We start from the raw sequence: 25,396 nt of genomic DNA on the forward strand, positions 1-25,396 counted from the left end.
CTGGTACAGCTGTTCTGGTGAAACAATTCTCTGAGATGGTTACTGGGCCTGGGTACTTCACACGTCTCTGAAAAAGTTTAAGGTTCAACTGTAGTTTCTTAATCACATGAATGAGTGCCAGGGTTACAGCAAGGCCAGTTGTAAACATGACGTGAAAGTAGGTGAAATTGAGTTTTGGCGTCATCTTTCTTTGTTTCGTAGCACTGTCTTAGTCCGCTAGAGCTGCCATAAGACAGTACCACAAACTGGGTGGCTTACAACAATAAAACTTTCTCTCACAGTTCTCGAGAGGATTTTGAGCCTTGTGCAGAACCAAACGAAGCAACAGAGGAACGAGGTGTCCTTTGTGATTCACAACCTTCCTGTCCTGGCCAAATGGCTGCTGTGGGCAAGGCCTGTGCAGACATGTTTGGCCTCAAGCATGGGACCTGCCCGGAGACCTCAGCTACAAGAATCCTGGCCCCAAATCGGAGGATTAAACTTGTGAGGCTAATGGAAAATTCCATGCGAAGAAAGAAGTCAAGTGTATGAGCTTGATCCCATTTTGTGTGAGGTCACTTCTGATAACCTTGGCCTTCGTAGCAAGGAATGCTCTCAGTGCCCTCCAGTGTCGTAGGTTACCAGTCTCCTGCCATCCTGTGTGGGATCTATTCATTTTAAGGGGCTCATTTTAAGTCCAGCATTTCTGCGTTTGGTGATATGTCGGGAGGGAGAGAGAATATGGGAAAAATAAGTCATTACTCTATATCATCATAAACTTAGCATTCGAAATAACTGTAAAACCCATAGGTTACACTGAACAGGCTATATTCTGTCTTTGGAAAAAATGTCTATGACGGCTGTTTTAAGAATGAAATAGTATAATATGACTCCAAGGTGCCATTTTTCTTTTGAGTCATCTTTCTCTCTCTTCCCTTTACCTTGACTCCTGTGTTTCATCCTCTAAGTTCCCCCTTCTCTTTTTTTCAATTTCTTTTGTTTCTATTTTCTTTCCTCTATAACCCAGTAGTTTCCCTACCTTGGAAAAAAGTCAAATCATCTGGGGATTTAAAAAGTCCCCATGGCTAGCCAAACACCTAAGAAACCTGATTAAGTCAGTCTGGAGTGAGCCTAATCATTAATATTTACAGCAGCTCCCGGAAGGCTCGAGGGTGCAGCCAGAGATGAAGACCACAAATCTCTGCCCGTGTGTCAGCCCTGCAGAAGGGCTTGTGGTTCTCCCACAGGCCGCTCAAGCCTTTAAAGGGGACCCTTCAACTTCCTGTCTTTAAAAAAATCCCTAAAACTATTTTCTAGAAATAAGCTCCAAAAGGGCAGCTAAATCATTATTTCAATGACTGGCTAGAATGATGCCTGCCACCAGGTGGGCCAATTAATAAAATAAAATCCATTGCCCCTTTTTGCTGTTCCATTATCTGAAGATGCACCTAATCCTGAGGCCGCTTCTCCCTTGAGAATCATATTGTTATCCAATACTGTGGATTCATTTTGAATGTTTAGACACATCTCCTGCTGCATAGGCTCTTTTGAAAGGTGCTTTGACATAGCTCAGACATTACCAATCGTAGAGGAAAATAGCAGTTAGTATCTTTTCATTTTATGGATGTTTACATTATCAGTCTGATCGTTTTTAAGTGTCTCGAGTGGTGTTCTGGAAAGATGGAATTGGTAAGGGACACAATGGCATTCCATTCTAGCATCCCAGTAATAAGAGGGTTGCGTGTTTCCTTCAAGTCTTTGACGTGTAAAGCCTCTTCTTCTAATTCTTAGAATCTCTTTGACCCAGGAGATTTCCTGACGGTCCACCAGTTAAACAAGGCAAGTGCTTAACTCTCCATGAAAAGCACTTTGAAGATGAACAGGAAATTTTCTTTTTTTGTAACCTTCCTAATATTTCAGTGTATCAACTGTTTCATTGATGGATGGCCAAAAAGGATGCTTTCTGCAGTATCACGAGATGTTCTATAGTGCAACAAGGAATTGCCTTCCAAAAGGGGTTCCTGTGTACTACTCATTTACAATTCCATATATAATTAACTATGCACGTAATTTTTAAATGTAATCAATAATAAAGAATATTCTATGGATGGTAGTGTTTAATATATATCATATTTTGTATAGTGGTTTCAGGCCTTTTGGTTTCTTGAAATAATCAGCTATTTAGCATAATTCTTAGCATTATTTTGTCCTTTGTACCTGTATCTTTGTGTGCACGCTTTTTGTGACCTCTGTTAAAAATCTGCATATCCAACATTGCAGCACATTTCTATACACAGACAACAAACAAGCTGAAAGAGAAATCAAGAATACCATCCCATTTATAATCACAACAAAAAGAATAAAATACATAGGAATAAATTAACCAAGGAGGCAAAAGACCTATACACTGAAAACTATAAGACATTATTCAAAGAAATTGAAGAAGATAAAGAAATAGAAAGATATTCTGTGTTCATGGATTAGAGGAATAAACATAGTTAAAATGTCCATATTACCTAAAGCAATCTACCGATTCGATGCAGATTCAATGAGATATCATTCTCCCTAATTTTAGAATATAGTATGAAGCTATAGTAATCAAGACACATGGTGCTAGCAGAGAAACAGACTCACAGATAATGGAACAGAATCAAGAGCCAAGAATTAAACCCACACGTCTATGGATAGGTAATTTTTGACAAAGGAGCTAAGAACATTCAATGGTAAAAGAAAGTCTCCTCAATAAACGGTGTTGGGCAAACTGGACACCTACATGCAAAAGAATGAAAATAGACTATATCTTACACCATACACAAAAATTAACTCAAAATGGACTAAAGCCTTGAATGTAAGACCTGAAGCCATGAAACTCCTAGAAGAAAACATAGGCAGTCCACTCTTTGACGTCAGTCTTAGCAGTATCTTTTCAAATACCATGTCCCCTCAGGCAAGAGAGACAAAAGAAAAAGTAAACAAATGGGACTACATCAAACTAAAAAGATTCTGCACAACAAAGGAAACCATGAACAAAATGAAAAGACAACCCAACGACTGGGAGAAAATATTTGCAAACCATATATCTGACAAGTGGTTAATTTCCAAAATACATAAAGAACTCATACAACTCAAGTGAAAAAAAAAACTCAAACCAAAAATGGGGAGAGGATATGAACAGACATTTTTCCAAAGAAGATATACAGATGGTCAACAGGCACATGAAAAGATGCTCAACATCACTAATTCTTAGGGAAACGCAAATCAAAACTAGAATGAGATTTCACCTTATACTGGTCAAAATGGCTATAGTTACCAAGACAAAAAATGAGCAATGTTGGAGAGGATATGGTGAAAAGGGAACCCTCATACACTGCTGGTGGGAATGGAAACTTGGCGTGGCCACTATGGAAAACAGAATGGAGACTTCTCAAAATATTAAAAATAGAATTACCCTACAATCCAGCTATCTCACTACTGGGTATTTATATTCACATTGGCCAAGCCAAGGAAGCAATTCAAGTGCCCTTTTTTGGATGAATCGATAGAGAGGATGTGGTTATATATCCAATCGAATCCTATGCAGCCATAAAGAAAGACAAAATCATCCCTTTTGCAACATCATGAATGGTCCTTGAGGGTATGATGTTAAACTAAATAAGCCAGACAAAGACAAATAACTGCACGATTTCACTCATATGTGGAAGATGAACAAAGGCATGGATAAAGAGAACAGATTAATGGTTACCAATGAGGAAGCGGGTGGAGCTGGGTGAAAGGGGTAAAGGAGCACAAATGTACGATGACAAACAAAAATTAGACTACTGGTGGTAAGCATGATGAAGTCTAAACAGAAATTGACAAATTATTATGTATACCTGCAATAACACAATGTTATAAACCATTATGATCTCAATAAAACTACTGAGAAAAAAAGAGGTGTTTAATTTAGTGAGAGTCCAGTCCAACATACTGGCAACAGTTTGGCTGGTCATTTAAAACAATGGTATATAAAGTAAACAATGTTTTCAAGAAAAATATGATCCACACTCTTGACTCTCTCAGAGAACTAGAAATTCTTTCTAATTTTCTTTTCTATGCACTAATCACAGATTATTGCCTTAGCATCTCATATCTTTTTTTCCTCGTCACCCTTTCACTGTTTCTTTGGCTGAAAGAGCTCCTTTCAGATGCCACTTCTCATTAACATGTTATCATTTTTTAAATGATGCCTTTATATAATGGGAACAATATAACAGTCAAGGAGAGAGGCAGGCCAGGATGCAGAACGACTAGCTACTGTTTTCCCCAAGGCAAAGAACCCAATGATCTTCTTCAACTATTCTCAGCACAATCTGGTCCAGAGGGGATGTCGGCCTTCCAGTCCAAAGTTCCTGGAGAATTTTCTTAACTGAGCAGGTATCAGAAACAACAAGTGGAAACAGATTGCTGGCCTCTCCCCCAGGTATTTTGATTCCATGGGCTGGAGATGAGCCTGAGAATCTGCATTTCTAACAAGTTCCCAGGTGATGTTGAGGGTGCCGGCAAGGGAACACATTTTGATGACCCCTGCTGTCGTTAAATGACCTTGGTCCAGAGTTGTGAACACTCCTAGCCTCAGTTTCTGATTGCTTACTGGGAAACGAGATTCTATAATCACCTGGGTTCCCTTTATCCGTCTAGTGACAAGATTTGAACTTAGAATGGTTCTGATACATCGCTGCTTGAAATCACCCAGGAGAGCAATGGTGAACGTAAAACAAACAGCTGTATCATTATCTTAGAGATTACAGGATCCTACATACAGCAGAACAGAGGCTAATCAGGTCATTTATAGAAAAATCCCAGGCAGAGCTTTCTATGGAGCTTCCACAAGTGCACCCCGAAGGAGACACTTCATGTCAACCGGGAAAAACAATTCTAGAGAGCAATTTGATCTGTGTGCTGTACAGTGACATCTTTGAGGAAACATCCCGGGCAGCACACACATTCCCTCGGGATTCACTTCTGAAGGACTAATTGGGAGGTGGACACAGGGCTCCAAGTCCGTTTCCAGGACACAGTGTAAACACCCCTGTGGTCCTCAGGCTCCCAGGGCCGCCGCACCCAGAGCTCCCTGGAGACGGGAAGACGGGAGGGCGGGTGGAGACTGGCTCCCTCTGCACAGCCAGCCCGGGTATCATCCCCCCTACCTGCCCCCAGAGGACCCTGCAGCCTGCCCGCCTCAGCTCCAGCGGCCCGCTCTGCACCGCGACATCCCTGAGATTGGGCTTCCACATTTCTAGACATTTCTAGGTCTCCTGGCTGCCCCGGAGGTCACGTGAGCCCAAGTACCAAAACTGACAAGGTAGCTGAGGGCAGACCCTCTTGGTAAAGACTTCCCACTCTCCTCTCATAAAGCAGGGAACAGAGGCCCTAAGAGGACCCGGAATGCTAGGGGGATGTCCCTGCAGGCACTGAGGTTGGCACAGTCAGGTAACCGCCAAGCAGCCAGGTCCCCCTGGGGTCTTGGGGGCCACAGGAGTGTGCGAATGCACCTTCCTTACTTGTTCCCTGGGGTGCCCGGAGGAAATGTAACCACCACAGGGACAAGGGGGGCCCGAGGAAGGAGGAGAGCCCAAGTGGCAGCTGTGCAACTTGCCCTGGAGGCCACCACCCCAGCCACGGTCACCAGGGCCGCTGCCTCTCCAGAGACAGAGGTGGCTGTGCCCCTTCCAGCCCGAGCTCCGTGCAGCCCAAAGGACACCTGGATCCCTTCTGAGCACTGGCCGAAGTGGTCCAGCAGGATGCCCAGGCGGGATACAGAGTGCGGTTCCTGCATGACTGTGGCGAGGAGAGGAGCCGACCTGGACTGGGCCCCACTTAAGTCTGTGGGCCGCCTGGCCTCCAGGTGGCTGGAGGGGCCACTATTGGACCTTGCCAGGCCAAGAGCGTGGACCTCCAGTGAAGCGCATCTTGGCCCGCCCTGTCTGTGGCTCTTTGCAGACACGCCCCTCAGCCTGGCGTGTGCTCCCTAGACCACTGCTGGGTCCGACTTCTTTACTGCACATCCTGCATACAAAGACTCATGGAGATCATCCCTGCCTCACAGAGTAGGAAACCTACTCTTGAAGGGCTCACTAACTGGGTCAAGGTCAACCAATGAGAAACTGATCCCACACTCTTAACTGCATAATTTCCATCTATTTTATTCCACATGGCTATTCCTTCCACTAAGCTGGTGAAGGAACAAAAATTCAAATATTCAGCCCTGGATGTAATGTGTGCTTTTCAAAAGAGGTCTTTAGTTTAATAGGAGTCCAGTCTGAAATATTAGAAACTGTTTGGCTGGTCATTTTTTAAAACGTATTCAATAAACAACACCCTGAAAAGTCGGAGCCATACGTACACACACTCCACTCGTTTCCATTCCTTTAAATTTGAATTACAATTTCAGAACTTGTTCCATAAAGATCATGGTCTTCTCTTACAAAAACTGAAGACACTTACAAAAGATCACACTGATAATGTAAACATCCATAAGATGAAAAGACACCAGCTGCTATTTGGCACTATGATTGCTAATGTCTGTGCTATGTGAAAGAACCCTTAGAAAGGAACCTATGTGGCGTGAGATGAGTGTCTAAAGGTTCAAAATGAATCAACAGTATTGGATAACAATATAATTCTTGCCTCAGAAGCTGCCTCAGGATCAAGTGCATCTTCAGTTAACGTAATAGGAAAAGAGGCAATGGATTTTATTTTCTTAAGTGGCCCACAAGGTGGCAGGCACCATTCTAGGCAGACTCTGAACCAACAGATTGGTTGGCCTCTTGGAGCTGATTTCCAGAAAATAGATTTTGTTTTTTTAATATAAAGGGAGGTGCACGGTCCTCCGTGAATGGTTGGTGAGCTCCACTGGAGAACTGCAAGGCCTCTTCCAGGGCTGACACAGGGGCAGGGTCATCCCCTCGGGCTATACCCCAGAATCTTCTGGGGAGCTACTATCATTACTGATGACCAGGCCAACCCCAGACTGATTTAATCAGGTTTCCTATGCATCGGGCCGAGGCATGGATACTTTTTCAATCCCCAGATGATTCAACTCTTTTGCCAGGGTAGGGAAATTACTGAGTTACAGAAGAAGGAAAACAGAAACAAGAGAAGCTGAAACAAAATAGAAAGGGGGACTTAAAGGATGAAACAGAAGGTTCAAGGTAAGGGGAAGAGAGAAAAACAGTGAATTCAAAAGAAATTTGGCAGTTTGGAGACGTAATAGGTGATTTCATTCTTAAATAGCAATTTTAGGCATTTTATTCAAGGAAAAAATGCAGACTGTTCAACGTAACCTATGCTTATTTCAAATGCTAATATTGAAAAGAAATGGAGCAATGACTTATCTTTCCCATATTCTCCCTCCTTTCCATCCTATTAACAATGCAGAAACACTGGACTTAAGCCACTTAAAATGATCCGATCCCACACAGGACGGCAGGAGATGGGAAGCCTACAGCACTGGAGGGGGCTGAGAACATTCCTTGTTAAGAAGGCCAAGCTTATCAGCACTGACCTCATACAAAGTGGGTCAAGCTCATTTACTTGACTTCTTCCTTCTCATGGAACTTAACCTTAGCTTCACTAGTTTGATCCTCAGATTTGGGCCCAGGATCCTTGTAACTGATGTCTCCAGGCAGGTCAAATGCATGAGGCAAAACGTTTCCACTGGCCTTGCTCACAGCAGCCATCTTGCAAGGACAGAAATGTTGTGAATCACAAAGGACACCTCATCTCTCTGTTGCTTGGCCAGTTTCTATGCATGGTCCAAATGTCCAAAGTCTGTTCTCTCTAGAAACGTGAGTGAAAACTTTTATTATCTTAAGCCACCAGTTTGTGGTGCTTTATTATGGCAGCACTAGCCGACTAATACAGGTACTATGAAGCCAAAGGAGATAACACAAATTTCATTTTCACCTGCTTTCTAGTCACGTTTACAACTGGCCTTGCTGTAACACTGGCTGTGGCTGACGTGATTAAGAAACCACACTTGAACTTTAAACTCTTTCAGAGACTTGAGAAGCACCTGGGCTCAGTGTCTGTCTCAGAGAATAGTTTCACCAAAACAGCTGTATTAGCGTTGTTCTTTCGTTCCCATGACTGCTGAGACACACCGAGGACACAGGGAGCAGGACTGCTGAGTTCAAGCTCTCAAACACCCCAGTCAGGGAGAGGAGCACTGTCACTCAGGGAGGACAGGGGGATGCCGCTCAGTTTGAGATTCAAGAAGGTAATGCACAGTGTGGACTCAGCATTTCTATTTGTAAGCTGTGAGCAAACATGAATCTTTTCTCTTTCCTGTGGTTCTATTCATTGCTCTGTTGGACAAGAGTCTTACCTTGGGAGCAATGGCAAAGCAAGTTGAAACCATTGTAGGTTTGATGCTAGGAGGCCCCACAGACATTTGGTCATCTCAGAAAATCATCTGCAAAGAAGTGATAGCCAGGGCATTTTCATCCATCAGAATGAGAGGCATGTGTGCGTACACATCAGGCCCCAAGTTCAGACCCTCTGAAGGGGCCTGTTTGTGGGAATAGAGTTGCTAGAACACCTGAACTGGGTATGTCTGTTTCAAGCTTAATGGAAAGAGAGTCTCTGTCTGAGGTGATGAAAGGGTTTTAGAAATAGATAGTGGTGTTGGTTGCACAACATTGTGAAGGGACTAACTGCCAGGAGATGGTACACTCAAAAGTGCAGCAGATGGCAATTTTACATCATTGATATTTCACCACGAGTTTTTTAAGAAAGCATTCATGAAGAATGTTGGGAGCATGCGAAGTCCTCAGAGAAGACGATAATATGAGGGATTCAAAAACAAAATGTCTTCCTTGCCAAATGTGGGCTTCACCAAAAGCCTGTGAACCTGACTTTGGTGTCAGTGAAACACATCCTCTGTGACATTGTACTGACAGGACAGCCTAGTGGCTTCAGGGTGTGGAGAACGGGTGTCCCTGCGTCCTTAGCACTAGTGAGAGACAGATGCCGTCAACAGGAAGGGCCTCTTGTTGCCACTGGTTGTTCAGGTACCTCTGCTGCTGGGAATGTTTCCTACTGTGAGCTTGGAGCAGGCGCTGTCCGTGGTGCTGAAATTCCCCTGAAGGCCTCAGTCCCCGGAGACGGTCTGTGTTCACGCAGTCAGGCCCAGGCTGGAGCTCCGGGTATTGGCCTTCAGCTGTTCAGCCTGTTCTTATCCAAGCAGACCAGCTACCCTTTTGCAATCCTGAGAGCACGATATTGACACACAAGTTGATTTTTCATCCCACGACATACCAAACTCTTCTTAGACGATATCAATTATGCAATAGGAAGGCTTCCTTGGTAAAGACCCAAGAGTTGTATTACTTGAATTAGCTGTATTACTAGAATTGGCTATTGGAACTGTTACCATATATTGTTGAGGAAAAGTCGACACACCCTGTGTTTCAAAGCCTTCATTTATGCTTGGGTAATGAGCTAATTGAATGAAAGAAACTGATTTAACACACTTAAATGATGCATCAATCATCTGTATTAGTTGCAACCCTAAGTTACTTTTCCTTAACACAATAATATTGCACTTTTACTGTTTTGACATCCGCGAAGCAACACCACTTCACTGCAAAATTACCCACGTGCAACTGAGTACCTGATACATGCATCCTAATTTTGTGAAGAATGACAGAAAAGATTACGTCATCTCATTAAGAAAACATTTCCTTACACACCCGGTTTATTTTGGTTTTCTTTAAAAGAGTTATAGCGAAGAGCTATTTCAAAAGTTGGCCATTTCTCCTTTCACCAGACGTGCTCACAATTTCCAATAATCCTGAAATAAACACCAAACAGGATGAGTTTATGGACGCTTCAATCTGGCTATTCACCATAAGACAAACTAGATTTATAGCGTCTACACATGGTTAAATATTCTAAACATTTGTCAAAAATTGTCATATCAGTTAGTAAGTAACTACACTCTGAGACTCCAATTGATTTACTTGCCAACATCTAAAATAGTGTTAAATTAACTAAGACAGTGAGTCCCCAGTCTGTCAGGCCTGTTTTATGTGGCACCTCTTGTTAATCATAGGTATCCAACTGGCTGAGTGGAGGTTTGCTCACAATATAAACAGTTTACTACCCAATTTTCTGTTCTCCTTTGTGTTATTTGCCGGCGCCGTCCTGACTGGTCCATTGCTGCCTAGGTCTCACTGTGAAAATTAGGCCTGGGTTACTGGTTTGTTCTTTCATTTCCTTGTTCTTACTAAAACAATTCAGATATTTATTTCTTGTTTCTGGTTTTGTTTTTGTTTTTTTTTTTTTTTTGAGTAAATAGCAAGGCGTGGTGGGGAGACGGATTCTGGAAGTTGGCCTGACTCTGAAATCCAGCTCTGTCCCTCATGTAGCTCAGGCCAACCTCTTGGGCTCTTTATTTTCTCATTAAGACCACAGAGCTACCATGACTGCTCCATTGGGTTTTGGTGAAGGAAATATCAAAAGGGATATGAAAGTGCTTTAGTACCTTACAAAGAGCTACACAGCAGAAGTTAGTATTGTTATTCAAACTAAAGCTGATAAATTATAACTTAGAGAGTAACTAAAATGAATACAGGAGGTAATTCACTGAGTAAACCTTCATAAATCCCTAGCAGAATGGACACAATTTGTTCTGCCTTCAAACTCAAGGTGTTGGACGGGAGCCTGGTTGGCAAAATGTATTCCCTATGTGAGGCCTTTTAAGGACTGGACAACAGGAGGAAGACAAGACTCTCTAGGATCTGCAAATGTGAAATTAGAGCCTTTCCATGTGCGGGATGTATTTATGGATCCTAAGGGGAGAAGCGGTAAAGGGTGAAGTACGATTCTTGAGCTGGGAAGGTGCTTCAGAACATGACTCCCGCCAGCATGTAGCTGCCGTTGGGGTGCAACGCTCTTCCAAGTACTGGAAGGCCCAGAGTCATCATTCTATTCAGTGCATCTGGGGGTCATGTCACCCCCATGCGACATGCAGGCAGGCATGGTTATCTAATGCAAATTAAAAAATAGGAACAGCGTCTTGGTTCAGAGACTAAAACGTACAGTCTACAAAGTAACTTTGTGTATTTATTTGCCTTGACTGATATTTTGTCTATTGATGATCATCAGCATCAAACGTCTAATTGTTGAAAACAAATAATTTACAAGTGATGCGTGTTTATTAGGAAAGCATATGGCTTGCTGTCTCATACCCCCTAGTGATAAGCAGCAGTGATGTTTAGTCTCTGCTACTTGCAGGCGATGCCTCCCATTAAACGCCAGATGCAATATGACTCCAAAGAAAACTTGCTTGACATGTGCTCTGGGAGTCTTATTGGATGTCCAAATGCATAAATACTCTACTCCATACAAATAAAGGAGGTCTATGATTGACAGCCCAAACCTTTAACTTCCCTGTGTGCATTCAGAAGGCAGCCTAGTGTCCTTCAGTTCCTCTTCTCTAAATCTGTTTTCTATTTCTTTTCCTGCCTGTCCATCTTGGAACAGGATAGCCTGCATACCACAGGACAACACAAAGACATAAAGATGAAGCACGCACTTCTCAGGGTCCCCCACACTGCGGAGGCAAGAACAACCTGAGATTCCACTGTCATTCTTAATGGGTCTCAGCAGCGTTTCTGCAATGAGGTCTAAACTAAGCACTTTATGTTTCAAATTAAATCAGGTATGAGGATTATTAAACATCTGAAGAAAAGAAAAAACTGAGATCTTTACCTTGTCATTTCGTACAAACGTACCTTCAGTTTGACGTCTTTAACTACAAAGAATTTATCTGCAAACTTTCTAAATTCCTTCTCAACGATTTCTTAACTGGTGCCCTTCACATCAATGTAGTGGCAATTGGCACTGGCAAAATGGCAGGAAATAGCCTGTGCAAAGTGAACCAATTAATATTAGAAAAAAATCCATTAACATTAGCATCCAAGCAAGGAGTCTTGTTTTAGAAAGTTATTTCACCCACATTTGATTTCTAGATTGAAGGTGTTCCATTGCGTCCTAAATCAGTCTTTTTGTGACTCAGTCTCTTCTCTTTTGCTAAAATAGGCTAACTGAGATATTACAAGAGGGTTTTAACTAGTTGCGATATTTATTTTCAAAAAGTATCTATGAGGCAGGTAGCATAATTATGTAAGTAAGAGGTCTTTAACTTTTAGCCTTTGATTTTTCTAATGACTGAATATGATCCAGTCTTAAAAAGGAATGTCTTCCGGGGTTTTTCACCATCTTCTTAGTCACGGAAGTTAGCTACGCAATTGACTTTGTAACCGGTTATTTCAACGGCCACAGATTATGAAAAACAAAAAATGAAAATACCCTGCAAATGAAAATAACACACACACATCCCTCTCGAACCGAAAAGACATTTACAGTCCAGTAGCACTCACATATGATATCTGTCTTGTTTCCCTCTGAAGGTAAGAGGGAAGTTACGTGGTTCTCCTCATTCTTGAAAAAGTTAGAAACACATCTAAACCGCAAGGCAATCCTTAAAACTCACTTTCCTCATCATAAGTTAGTTATCTTAAGGTGACCACACGTGTCAGAAGGACTATGTACTTTGCCCAAAACATCAACTTTCTAGACAGTGGAGTCCCAAACTCCATTTCCCATGTACGGCCCAGTGCCATGCCGAGCCGTATGGGAGCCTGAGGCAAAAGGGAAAGTGAGCGCTCCTCTGGACATGTTTTTACGTAGTTTTTTAATGGTTAATATTTTTGCAAAGATAAAGTAGTTGAAAATATACTGAAAAATTGCAAAGTCGTGTATATTAAACTTCACATTATCTGTTTCCTTGCACTATGTATCCACCCACACAGCATGGGTCTGAGGGTCGTGCTAGCGAAGAGGCTGATCTTGTCTTTAAAACTTTGGCATAGTGCTTATCATGCATTTTGTGGCATTAATTTTTATTTTTTAAAATATCATATAACTTGGATGCTGACGGGTTTTTTTGGTGCCCTGCTTAAACTGAGACCCTGAGGAGAGTGCCTTCTCGCTTCACCTCATCCCGGTCCTGTTGAGCCAGGTGGAAATATGAATGAATGGAAGATGAAAACTGACAACTAAGCCTTGGTCTCAGGGAGACAACAAGGGTTGGTGTGACAAACTGGAAATCCTCGCTCAGCCCCAAAGAAGCCTCCAATATTTAGTATCGAGAGCTATGTTACCATGAGAAATGTGAGCCCATAGTACTGTCAAGTCTACTGAATTTCAAAGGAATAAAAAATCTGGCCTTATGATAAATTTTGTTCATTTTTAATGGAAGCAATGGAATCAAGAAGTTTCAAACACTCTGAGGCTAAGGGATGAAAAACATGGCTGCCTGCTGAATCTGATTCCTGGACAGCCAGTTCAAAACCTTTGTTTCAGATAAAAAATACTTTTCCAGCAGCAATGATCTTATAAACTTTCCTCTCATAAGGTTAGTATGAGCTATAAATATTCTAAGCTTTATTATTTTAGTCGGTGAGCCATTGTTTTTGCCTCCAAACTCAGGGGCTTTCAGCTATGAAGTAAGCTCTTGGTCTGAAGCAATTCTATGAATGTCTGTGATTCAGTATCAATAGGGTTGGAATCCTGAGGTCACCCAGATTCTTATTGAAAGGAGTTTAAAAAGCATGAGGTAGACAAATGTATTCCCTGGTAAATAAACCAGACTAAAGGCCAGTTTACTTAAAAGCCACAAATCTTTTAAATGTTTGTATATCTTGACATTTTTGTTTCTAACCCATTCATCTTTGGAAAGTGCAGTGCTGTTCATGCACACCTTCTGGAATCCTTGAGTTTTGTTTCGACCAGATCCATGGATGAGCAAAGGGTGAAAGAAAACGGTGTCTCCCTTCTCCATCACGAGGTGCACTCGGTCGTTGTTTTCATCATAGTCCTCGATGCCATGGAATATTGCATTAACCCCCTCCTAGAACATATAAGAGAAGCCAAGTCTGTATTTGAGGGAGTATAATAATTAAAAATTTTATCAATGACTCATCAGGAAAACCAAAGTTTCTCGAAGTTCTTTCAAGACAGAGATAAATAAATTGGAGTCTTAAAAAGAATTAAATATACAAAAGCTTCTCAGATGTCTGCTTTTAGAAAGTCACCTGTTGATATTAAGATCATGGATATCTTGGACCAAATAAAAAATTTGGAATTTTCACCTACCCTTCATTACTGAATTATAAGTGAAGATCTAGACCAGCTTTGCATTTTACCGTTAACTCAGGGGACCACTCTTTTAGCTGAATCTATAATTATTCTTTCCCAACACGATATTCTCCCCACCTGGAACTTGACATAAATCATTCTTGTATTACTGAGGAGTATCGCTGAGAAGCCAACTATTCTCCCAAACTAGAGGAAATAAAATGTTCGATTTTTCTGAGCTCAAATATCACTCACGTCATGTCCAGAGTAAAGAAAGAAGAATAGTACATTAAAACATTGTGTTTGGTTATAACTATTTCCAACATTAGTTACTGTTTTAGGTATGGTTATGTTTTTAATAATAAAGAAACTAAAGGGAGAAGTGACTTAAAGTTTACAAGCCTTGATGGAGGGGAGGCTGTTGCTGTTTTGGGAGGGCAGTGTCCCATTCCTCTTCCTAAGACTATCTCAAATTCCTATGAGAAATGGCTCCTTTCCTGCTGCATTCTATTGGGACTTTGAGCCAGTGTGCTTCTCTCCTGTCAAGCATGGATAGGTGACCCAAGCTAAACCAATGTGACCTCCCACTGGAGCCCTTTAGAATCTGAGCAGAGGATCAAAGAGACTAGACATAGTCAGGGTTCAACTGCCCCACCAGGCACCCCTCCCTGACTGTTCCTGCCAACTGATGACTTCCGATTTCCTGCCCACCAGAGCTAGCCAGCCTTTCCTTGGACTTTCCACATCCCCGAAGCCCTCCAAAACACCCCATTTGGCTTAAGTCGGCCAGAGCCCACTTCTGTTGTTTGCACTGAACCTTTCCTATATCTCAACTTAATTGATGAATCTCACAATTTCAGATTTTATATCAGAACGCAGACTAAAATATTTTCACTCAGCGCTAATCATCAGTCAAGAATTCAAACTAAAGGAGACAGAAATTCCTATAGCCATAGTCTTTACATCCTACAGAACCACATTCATTCTCCCTCCCTTAATAATGGGAGCTTTACCATTTTAACCATCATTATGGGGTTTTAAGACCTTATTGTCTTACAACTAAAATGCTAATAGTCTCTCTGGTTTCTCTACCTCTGGACTCCTACACCCCCAATACATCCTGCCCAGACCCCAAGATTTCCATCTTGAAGGACCTATTTGATCTCATCATTCATGGTCTGAAAAACCTTTGATAGTCCTCTGGCATCAACAGCTGAGTCCAAAAACCATGGAACAGCCATGCAATGAAATCCCACTCAACCTTCCTCAGAGCCTCCACTGGTCCCTCCAGCTGGAAGGAGAGGAGCTCTCCCTCTTCTTTACTCTGAGGGCCATCAGTCAGTGTGTAAAACTTACTTGACACTTGTCACATGCACCTGGGGTGGCCATATTTAAGTCTTACCTCTGCAATTAGTTCTAATAATCTCAGGTCCTACACAGCACCTACCAAAGTTCCCCACTTTGGTTGGCTTTCAAACACTTGTTGAAAGAACAGAAATGTTGATGATTTTACGTGACATCGTTGAGTTTTCCCTGATCCTAATTGGAACTCCTAGAGCAATATTTTGCTAAGGAAGGAAACGCCATTAGTAAAGCTCTTGATCTATACTGATGTGAAATTGAAACAATATAAGATTCTGATCAAGACCCAGAACCTAGGAAGACCTGCCTCCCACTGGGGATAATGGTGTGGCTTCAAGGAGCTTTTGTGTGTGCCTGGGAGTACGGCCAGACAGCCATTGTTCCGGTCGACGTGCTCCATGGCCGTCCAAGCACAAACAATGTTATTGCTGGGCCTGAAGGGGAAATAGTGCAGGTCCTGGTGCAAGGTATGATGGGATGTCTTCTTGCCTGAAACAGAATCTGCTGTTAAAACATGCTCAAGTCTCAGAATTCTTCTCCTCTGCATGAAAACTGGAACAATGACCTATCCCGGCCAAAGCCAAAAATTTGAAACATTTAGAAAATGAGACTCACAAGATAAGCACTGAATTGGAATATCAGATCAACATGTTGATCCAGATTCTATACTTGTTTCTGGCTTTCTTATAGCCAAGTACTGACACACACTATTTTCTAGCAAGTCGTACATATGTTGGTAGCTCTAGTGTCATGTATTTCTTTATAACTCTGGTTAGGGCAGACAGTCTAGTGTTCAAAAAGACTTTGATGAATTATATTGAAGAAAATGGCCAAATCTGAGGTCCCTTGATAGCTTTCCAAGTGGCTGAGGCACAAAAAATTAACTAACTAAATAAAAGTCCTCTCAGAGGATTTCCCCTGAACTAGAGGCATTTGGTGTACAATCCCTGTGTGCAATCAGAGACACCATGATCACTTTTGCTCTCTGAACTTGGGTCCCCAGCCACCCACTCTCTCCAGACAAGACATCCAGGGAGGGAGGGACTTGGTGATGTTAAGCTGCAGGCCTGTCACAGAAACCTTTCCCAGCATCTGGAGGAAGAAAAGGTAGGAAAAGAGGAAGGATCTCTAATGGCTGATTTCCTGTGGCTGGAGCTGAATTTCTCAGCGTGTCCCAGGAGCCACCCGCATTAAACTCTCGGGGAATGGCTCATTAAATGCACATTCCTGGGTTCTACCTTCCGAATCAGCTTCTCTGGGAGTGAGGCCTTAGAAGCTCCATGTTAGCAAGCACAAAACTTTTAAAAACAACTGTAAGATGTGATTTACAAGAATAGATTTAACTTTGTTAGTCCTAATAATGTCTTCCAATCAGGAAGGCAGAATCCACACTCTCATGGGTGAGATCATTAACAAAGCTCAGAGATGCTCGAGAAGAGGAGCCTCTGGCACATGAAGAGAGGTGTTTCTGAAACTGCCTTTTTGAGGAGCCAGTCATCTGAAAATGCAGCAATAACCCCACAGTGGAGATCTGAAATCACTCACTATGACACATCAATGTTGATAGGATGGAAGCTATTTTAGGACATCAATAAAAGTCCACAGATTCATTTAGGCAAAGTTTAGCAGTTACACACATGGCTATGGTTGGAACATCCACATTATGTACCCTAATTAAGAAGTTTTTAATTCTCCTTCAAGGGAGCCCTTTACCAGAATCTGGAGGTTTGTTTATCAGCATTGTATGCATGGCCATAATATTGGGTCCAGTGAAGCACTCCACATATTTCAGAACCTAAGGGAAAAGGGGGGAAAAAAGCTCATGGGAAATCAGATGCACAAGCAAGTCACACAAAGTCCAACTATCTACACAGGAATCCAGACGGCAATATTTAAAGAGCAATTGGTATTATACAACGTTGCAGACAAAGCCTGAAAAAGTGAGCAATTGGAAATCTACTATACTTTGAATAAACAGGCTTTTTGGAGCCAGTCGGAAACTTAACCACTTTTTCTACAGGAAAGGTACAAGTGCCTAAGAGATATCAACTGGGAAGGACAGGAATGCCTTTCTTTCAACCAAAGCTGTGGACGGTTGTCCTGTGAGAAGGCAGCTTCCTCCTCCTTCAGGTGACTCTTCCTAAGAAGGGACCATGAAAGGACCCAACACCTCTGCAGCTGTCATGAGTAGCCCAGAGGAAAGCTGAGCAGTGGCTCAGAGGACACTTCATGATCAGTGCAGCCACTCACTCAACATCTCTTGACTGACATCTGGGAACCAGGCAGAGTGATGGGAAATGGGGACACAACGGTGAGCCGTATAAGCAGGTCCCTCCACCATGGAGCTTATATTCTAGTGGGAAGACGATGTGAAACAAGCAGTGATATGGGCAACTGTGGTGAGACATAACCAGACCAGATTCACAAGACAAAGAGAAAAAAGAAAACATGATTGAATTTACCATGAATAGGCTCAGCAGTTTCACCGCTGTGGATACACTGTATGGAGTGTAAGAAAGGTTGTCTCAGTAACGCAGAATTCCTGCCCTTCTTAACCAAAGATAACTAGCACACTCTGCAGCAGGGTTTCTCAACCCGGGCACCACCAGCATTGGGGGCTGGGTAAGTCGTTATTCAGGGAGCGGGCTGTTCTGTGCTTTACCGGATCCCTGGGCCCCATTAGCAGCATCCCTGGCCTCTAGCATTAGAAGCCACTAGCACACCATCCCTCCTGTGGGACAACCAAACATATCCTCAGGCATCGCCTAATGTCCACCTCCGATTGAGAACCACTACTCCAGGGCCACAGTTGAAAGGTGTGAGATAAAGGAAAAACAGCCAATTTCAGAGTCAGGATGCAGATGGGCTATAGACTCAGAAAGAAAGAAAACGCAGGAAAGCCTTGAACCTCAGGGAGAGTGCAGTATCTGAAGAGCTCCTCATCTTCTTGGAAATCTTGGACCTTCGTAATCATCTTTTCACTTGGAACATATTCTGATTTTGCAATGGTCACATCTCTCATTACCACTAATCTCATTGGTTCCACCTCCTTTCTGCAGATTCTTTCAAACTCATTCCTAGAAAATTAAATGGGCAATGATGTCAATACCGCTGACTCCAAGCACCTGCCTGGCCTTGTTCTGTGGAAAGACGGGAAGATTTGCGGGTGGTTTCTCTGCCCCCAGTTGGCCTCCAGCCCCAGGTAGAAGAGCTGTGATGAGAAGGAGGAGAAAATGGCCAACTCAGAAGTCCCGGTCTCCCAACTGTGAGGCTGCAGTCCCCCACCAGAATTCAGATATTCCTTGGCTTAGCAGACAAGTGGGGAATAGTCATGATTTGCTTACTTCTGAAAATCGTAGGGAACACTTCCACAGCACTCACACGTGCCAGGCCCTGTTCAAGCATTCTCTCTCTATTTTACCTTATTTAGTCCTCATGACAACTCTAGGACAGAAGTGCTACATTATCCCATTTTACAGATGAGCAAACAGAGGCAGGCACAGGCTCAGGAAACTGCCCAGGACACACAACGTTCAGTGGTGGGGCTCAGATTAAAGCCACTCAGTCTGGCTCCAGCCTATGTTCCTAACCACTTCCTAATGACCCAAATCACTGGAAAATATCTGAACCTGCACAGGCTAATCTTTCTCTCGTTCCCATTTCATACGTAAAGCACATATTTCTGTAAAATAGCAAATAGCGTTACTGTACCTAAAGCATTCAATACCAGCATCAGAGACCAGCTTTTTAATTACAAGAAAGCCATTGTCTTCATAAAATTGTCTCTGTTCCAGGGTTAGAACACTGTTATCCCGAGTATACCTAGAGGAGAAAAGATATTCTCAAATGAGTCCAATCAAGAAATCACAACCTAACAATATGAATCATAAAACTGAGAAACCCTCAGACTCCTACACCCAGCATTTCTATTTCTAAGGCTTTACCCTCAGGACATATTCTGTGAAAAATTTAAAAGCTTCAAGTCCAAAGTATTAATTATTGTCACCAAAAAAACTTGCATTAATGGAAGAATAATTAACTAATTCTATTATATACACTCAATGGGATATAAGTCAGGAATTAAAAATGAAGATAATGTTTCAGCATGAACAACGCTTATTATAGTAAAATATGATTACAATTACGTGAAACCAAGACATTATTTGTAAAAAAAAAAAAAAAAACCCAGACTGCAAAGAAATACAACAAAAAATATTTTTTAACAGAGATCGCCCCAATGTAATGAAATTATAGCAGATTTTAAAAAATTCTTTCTATTTCTCTGATTTTTTAATTTTTTCTGTAAGGAATACATATGATTTTTCAGGTGGGAAAAAATTCAATATTCTTACTTGTCTAGTTCATGCATTCTCAGAAAAACCAAAGTAACAAAATCCAAATAAGAGTATAGCGTACACACAACCTCAAATCATTCAGTCCATTCTTCTGGATTGGAATTGTGACTCATGAGAACATACCATGGGGATCATGGTCTTTCCTTTAAAGACAATTTGAGATAAACCAAGATGCTACCTAATGTATCAATATGACCAAACTACAGGTTAATTGTAATGAGATATACCACACACGAATTAAAAAAAAATCACATTATGCACTTTTTGACATTTGTCCTCCATTCTGAATTTTAAAATATATGTAGAAAATTAAAGTCAGGGTCTTCAAAATTTTCCACGACTGTTCTAATTAGAAAAAGTCCTGGAAATGGAGGAATGTATAATGAATTCTCATCAGGCAACATGATACATTGTATTTTATATCCTAGTTACCACTAGAAAAACCTTTAGATACATTGTATGGTTCAAAACTAAAATTCAATCTACTTACTGGAATTGTTGAAGATGGAAACCGGCAGGAGGAACAGCCCCTGAAGTGGGGTGAGCTATCTAGGAGGTGAATTAAGGCAGATAAAGTAAAATTGAGGAGTCAATCTTTCCTAGAAGCAACAGTCTGCCCTGGATTGGCTCTCACAAGGGAAGGCAGGTCCTAAACGGACATCAAGCAAACTGCTGACACACATAACCTCTGACACTGATGCACTGCTGCTGGCAGCACTCCATTTCATTCTCACAGTAGCCTGAGGAGGTAGCTGGGGGCCAAGAGCTTTGTTATCCTTCCTGCTGAACAGAGCACGAAGCCTAGGCCTGGCGGCTCAGGAACTGGTCCAAGGTCACCCAGCAGAAAATGGCTGAGCCGTGACTTGACCCACACGCTTTTCTTCATAGCTTCCATCTATTCTCTTTCATGTGACTACGCCTTCCACTAAACTGCTGAACAAATCATTGGAGGGCTATTCTAGAAGTAAGAAGATACATGTGCTATTCACAAGAGGTACTTAATTTAGTGGGAGTCCCGTCAACATATTGGAAACAGTTCGGCCGGTCAAGAAAAAAAGTCTATAAAATAAACAGTGACTCCAAGAAAAGTATAATCCACACAGTTGAGTATGTTACAGAACTAGAAACTCTAATTTTCTTTTCGATCCAGTAGTCACAGATTATTGGTTTAGCATCTCGTTGTTTCTTTTTTTCTTCTCATTTTTTTCATTGTTTCTTTAGCTTGAAGAATTACCTTCAGAAGGTCCCTTCTCATCAATACATTATTTTGTAAACGATGTCTTTATATAATGGGGACAATATAATAGTCAAAGAGGGAGGCAGGCCAGGAGGCAGAATTACTAGCTACTGTCTGTTTTCCCCACAGCGGAGAGGTTAACGACCTTCTTCACCTATTCTCAGCACAATGTGGTCACCAGGACATTCTGGACGTTGGGCTTTTGGTTCAAAGTGCCTTTGTCCTTTCTACCACTCCAGCATGATGTTTTTCATTATTGATGTTCTTGCTTTTGGAGAATACTTTTAATGCTGTGGGAATGTTTACTATATAAAGTTAATAAATCTTTACAGTGTTTACTATGTAAAGTAGTAAATATTGACTACATAATGCTAGTAAACATGAAAAAATGGATGCAAAAGTGTACATACAGTATTCTTCTAATTATCTAATTATGTAAATGCATAGAAAAGCGACACACCAAAAAGTTTACCAATAATGACTGTGAGTGGTGGAATACGGGTCACATTGGTTTTCTCCTTTATGCTTCCCTGCATTTAAAAACTGCATTACGTTTTGTACTTCAAAAATTATTCTTGATTCCAGAGTCCATGTTTCTTCAAAACAGTTAGGGATGGGGAGAAACTGTCACAAAATTTCTAGTAGTCTATTTAAGATTAAACCACACACATTCACTGAAAATCTAGGCAGAACTGTCCCATACCAGAGCCACTAGCCACGTGCATTTAGATTGAAATGTGTTTAATGAAAGCTTCAGTCCCTCAGCGGCACTCGTCACATTTCAGGGGCTCCATAGGCACGTGTGGCTAGTAGCTACGGTATGGGACAGTGCTGGGACAGATTTCCACCATCACAGAACGTTGTACTGGATGGTGCTGTTCTAGGAAACACACATGTAAAAAGAACTAAGCTCTGACCTCACAAATATTATAATAAGAACCAGCAGGATCAGATATCAAATTTAAAAGTACTAACAGCCTGGACAGGGAAACCTTAATTTCTAGTTCCAGTTATATCTCATTCCAGTATATTGCTGGTTCCACAACTGAGCAGGTATCAGAAACCAAAAGTGAAAACAGATTGCTGGCCTCTCCCCCAGGTAAGTTGATTCCACAGGTCTGAGATGAGCCTGAGAATCTGCATTTCTAAGTTCCCAGGTGATCTTCATGGTGCTGGTCGGGGGACCACACTCTGACAACCACTGATTTCGTTAAATGACCTTGGCCCAGAGTTGTGAACTCCCCTAGCCTCAGCTTCTGAGTCCTCACCTGGAAATGAGGTTCCGTGATCACCTGGGTTCCCTTTAACGGTCTACGGACGGATTTAAATTTACAAGGGTTCTGATACCTCGCTGCTTGGAATCAGCCGGGAGAGCATTGGTGACAGTAAAACGAACAGCTGTATCATCATTTTAGGAGACATTTCAGGATCCTAAATAAAGCAGAATAGAAGTCGCTTATGGAAAAATCTAAGCCAAAGTTTCCTACGGAGCTTCCCAAGTCTGTCCCGAAGAAGACACTTCTCCTGAGCAGGCAAAAACAGTTCTACAAGGCAGTTTGGTTTCCGTGCCACTCAGTGACATCTCCCCGCATGCGTCCCGGGCAGCACACGCATCCCCCTGGGATTCACTTCTGCAGGGCAACTCCGCAGGCGGACACAGGGCTCCAAGTCCGTCTGCAGGACACGCTGGAACGCGCCTGTGGTCCGCAGGCGCCCAGGACGGCCGCACCCGGAGCTCCCTGGAGGAGGAAGACTGGAGGGCGGGCGGAGAGCGGCTCCCCCTGCACAGCCGGCCCGGGTGTCCCCCGAGAGGGCCCTGTGGCCGCCCGCCCGCCAGCCTAGGCTCCCGGGGCCCGCTCTGCGCTGCGGCGTGCCTGCGCTGGGCTTCCACATTTCTACACGTATCTAGGTCTGCTGGCTGCTGCAGAGGTCACGCGCCGACAAACGCAGAAAATGACAAGCAGCTGAGGACGGACGCCCCTGGGAAGGACTCCCCACCCTCCTCTCATAAAGCAGGGGACAAAGGCCAGAGAGGGACGAACGCTGGATGGACGCCGCTTCAGCCACCGCCGCCAGGTCCCCCTGGGGCCTTCGGGACCACGAACTGGCGTGGCGGCTGCGCGATGCGCCCTGGGGCCACCTCCCCGGCCGGGTCACCAAAAACCCTGCCAGGCGCGGACACCGAGACGGGGAGCCTTCCAGCCCGAGCCCCGCGCAGCCCAAAGGATACGACGGCCCCGGCCGAGCAGCGGCCCAGCTGGCCCAGCAGGACGCGCAGGCGGGCGGCAGCGCGGGGCTGGTCCATGACCGCGGCGAGGAGCTGTGCGGGCATGGCCTTGGTCCCGCTTAAATCGGCCGGCTTCTCTGCCTCCAGGCTTCGGGAGGGCCCAGCAGCGGCCGCGCCCGCCCAGGGCTCTGGGCTCTGGGGAGTGCCGCCCGGACCGCGGGCTTCGGCGGGGAAATGTGACCTTGTTGGGAAAAAAAGAGTCTTGGCACATATGATACAGTTAAGGATCTCGAGCTTGTCTTGGTTTTTCTTCTTTCTTTTTCTTTTTTTTCGTGAGGAAGACTGGCCTTGAGCTAACATCTGTTGCCAATCTTCCTCTTTTTGCTTTAGTAAGATTGTCCCTGACCTAACATCTGTGCCAGTCTTCCTCTAGTTTGTATGTGGGATGCCACCACAACATGGCTTGATGAGTGGTGTGTCGGTCCCTGCCCAGGATCTGCACCCAGCCTGGATGTTCTGAGTGAGCTTCAAGCAATGAAAACTCTTCTCAGGTGACTTTGACATATCACTAGCCCCACTCCCATCCTGTTGAGAAGAGCTGATCTCTGGTATTTGGTGAAGGGTTAAGAGGAAGGAAATTAGAAAAAAAATCACACACACACAAACATGTACTCCACTCATTTCCATTCCTTTAGATTTGAATTACAATTTCAGAATCTGTTCCATAAAGATCATGGTTTTCTCTTATGAAAATAATTGACAGGATAATGATATTTCTAGGGGCACGAATATGATGAAGTTGTGTGCTGTAGTTATAAGACAAACTTTCTGTAAATCATTTCCAGGCAAAGAGATGCAGGCTTATTTCCTACAGTTCCATTTCCAACGTCAGCCATAATTACAAGAAGTCTGAAGAACTGAGACAGTGTGTGATGAAAGAGATTTTAATCTTTCAGTAGGAACTAGACTAAAAGGTATCTATGGATGAATCTGGAAGGAGATGGAATGATAAAGTGGTCACTACTGGAATTGTTTGGATGGAGAAATGTCAAGAGGTCTGGGGTAAATTATCTAGAGTGAAGATCAACCAACCGACAAATGTTTAGATACTTCTTGAGTACCTGTTTCATGCGGGGCTGACTCAAATGTCCAGGGAAAACTAGAAAGGGGTGCAAGCAACCATTCGTGTTAGCAAAGAGTTCATAGTCTAGTTGGAGAGAAGGACGGTAAGTACCTGGCAAGGGCTTAACACTCTGCAGGAGGAATTTCTCCACAGGAAATGAGTGTGGCCAGAGGAGAGGGAGAGAGGTAGAGCCAGAGACACTGCTGGGGGAAGAGGAGTTCCTTTGGGAACGCTAAATTTCCCAAGAGTAAAGAAAGAATGGGACCTATCAGTCTCCCTGGAAATTCTGCTCTTCTCAAACCGAGCATGTAGAAGTGGAAAACTCTGCTCTGGAGTAAAAACTCTGAGATAAGCTTTGCTAACTGCAGCTGTGCATATTCAGCATAATCAACTATTGTTTAATATGACTGGGTCTTTCTGTCCCTCCCGAGTACATGATTGATCTGTCTTTCCCAGGAAGTCAAGGTCCCGGACATCAAGATTCAGCCTCACAAGGTCAAATGCAAGCTGAAGATGAAAACTAACGAGAAAAGTCCAGACAGTCTTAAATTGTTCTGACTTCAGATGTATGAGCCAGTGCTTTTCAGTGTCAGTTTAGCCTTGCCTTTGAAAGACTTATACCTGAATTCGAAGTTTTACACTATTATCCTGTAAAAGGAGAGCAGATCAGCTGGACTATCCTCTTTATTTTCAGAATAAAACAAGCATAGATATCAACGCCTCAGATACTTAACTGTCATATGTATGCATGTGCATGTGTGTGTATGAGTATATATATATACTCATCTCCTTGAGATGTATGTATGTATCTCCTTGAGCCTCACCTCAATCCCACACCCATTTCAATCTTCTGTTCTAGATTGGGTAGCGGTTTTATAGACAACACAATTTACTTTCAGCGGTAATTTGTACCTTTTATCATTAAGAAT

General features: G+C 42.9%; 1 protein-coding gene across 1 annotated transcript; it reads right to left on the reverse strand.

Annotated features, from left to right (window-relative positions):
- Positions 1–7,547: 7,547 nt before the first annotated feature.
- On the reverse strand, positions 7,548–23,422 carry LOC124248724 (phytanoyl-CoA dioxygenase, peroxisomal-like). Its single transcript, XM_046679129.1, is given in 9 exon segments — positions 7,548–7,697; positions 11,757–11,888; positions 13,787–13,936; positions 15,833–16,014; positions 17,239–17,320; positions 18,434–18,602; positions 19,237–19,347; positions 20,371–20,429; positions 23,348–23,422. Coding segments are annotated over 9 exon segments (1,110 nt in total).
- Positions 23,423–25,396: the final 1,974 nt, after the last annotated feature.

Source organism: Equus quagga, chromosome 12 (genome assembly GCF_021613505.1).
Source record: "Equus quagga isolate Etosha38 chromosome 12, UCLA_HA_Equagga_1.0, whole genome shotgun sequence".
NCBI classification, from domain to species: domain Eukaryota; kingdom Metazoa; phylum Chordata; class Mammalia; order Perissodactyla; family Equidae; genus Equus; species Equus quagga.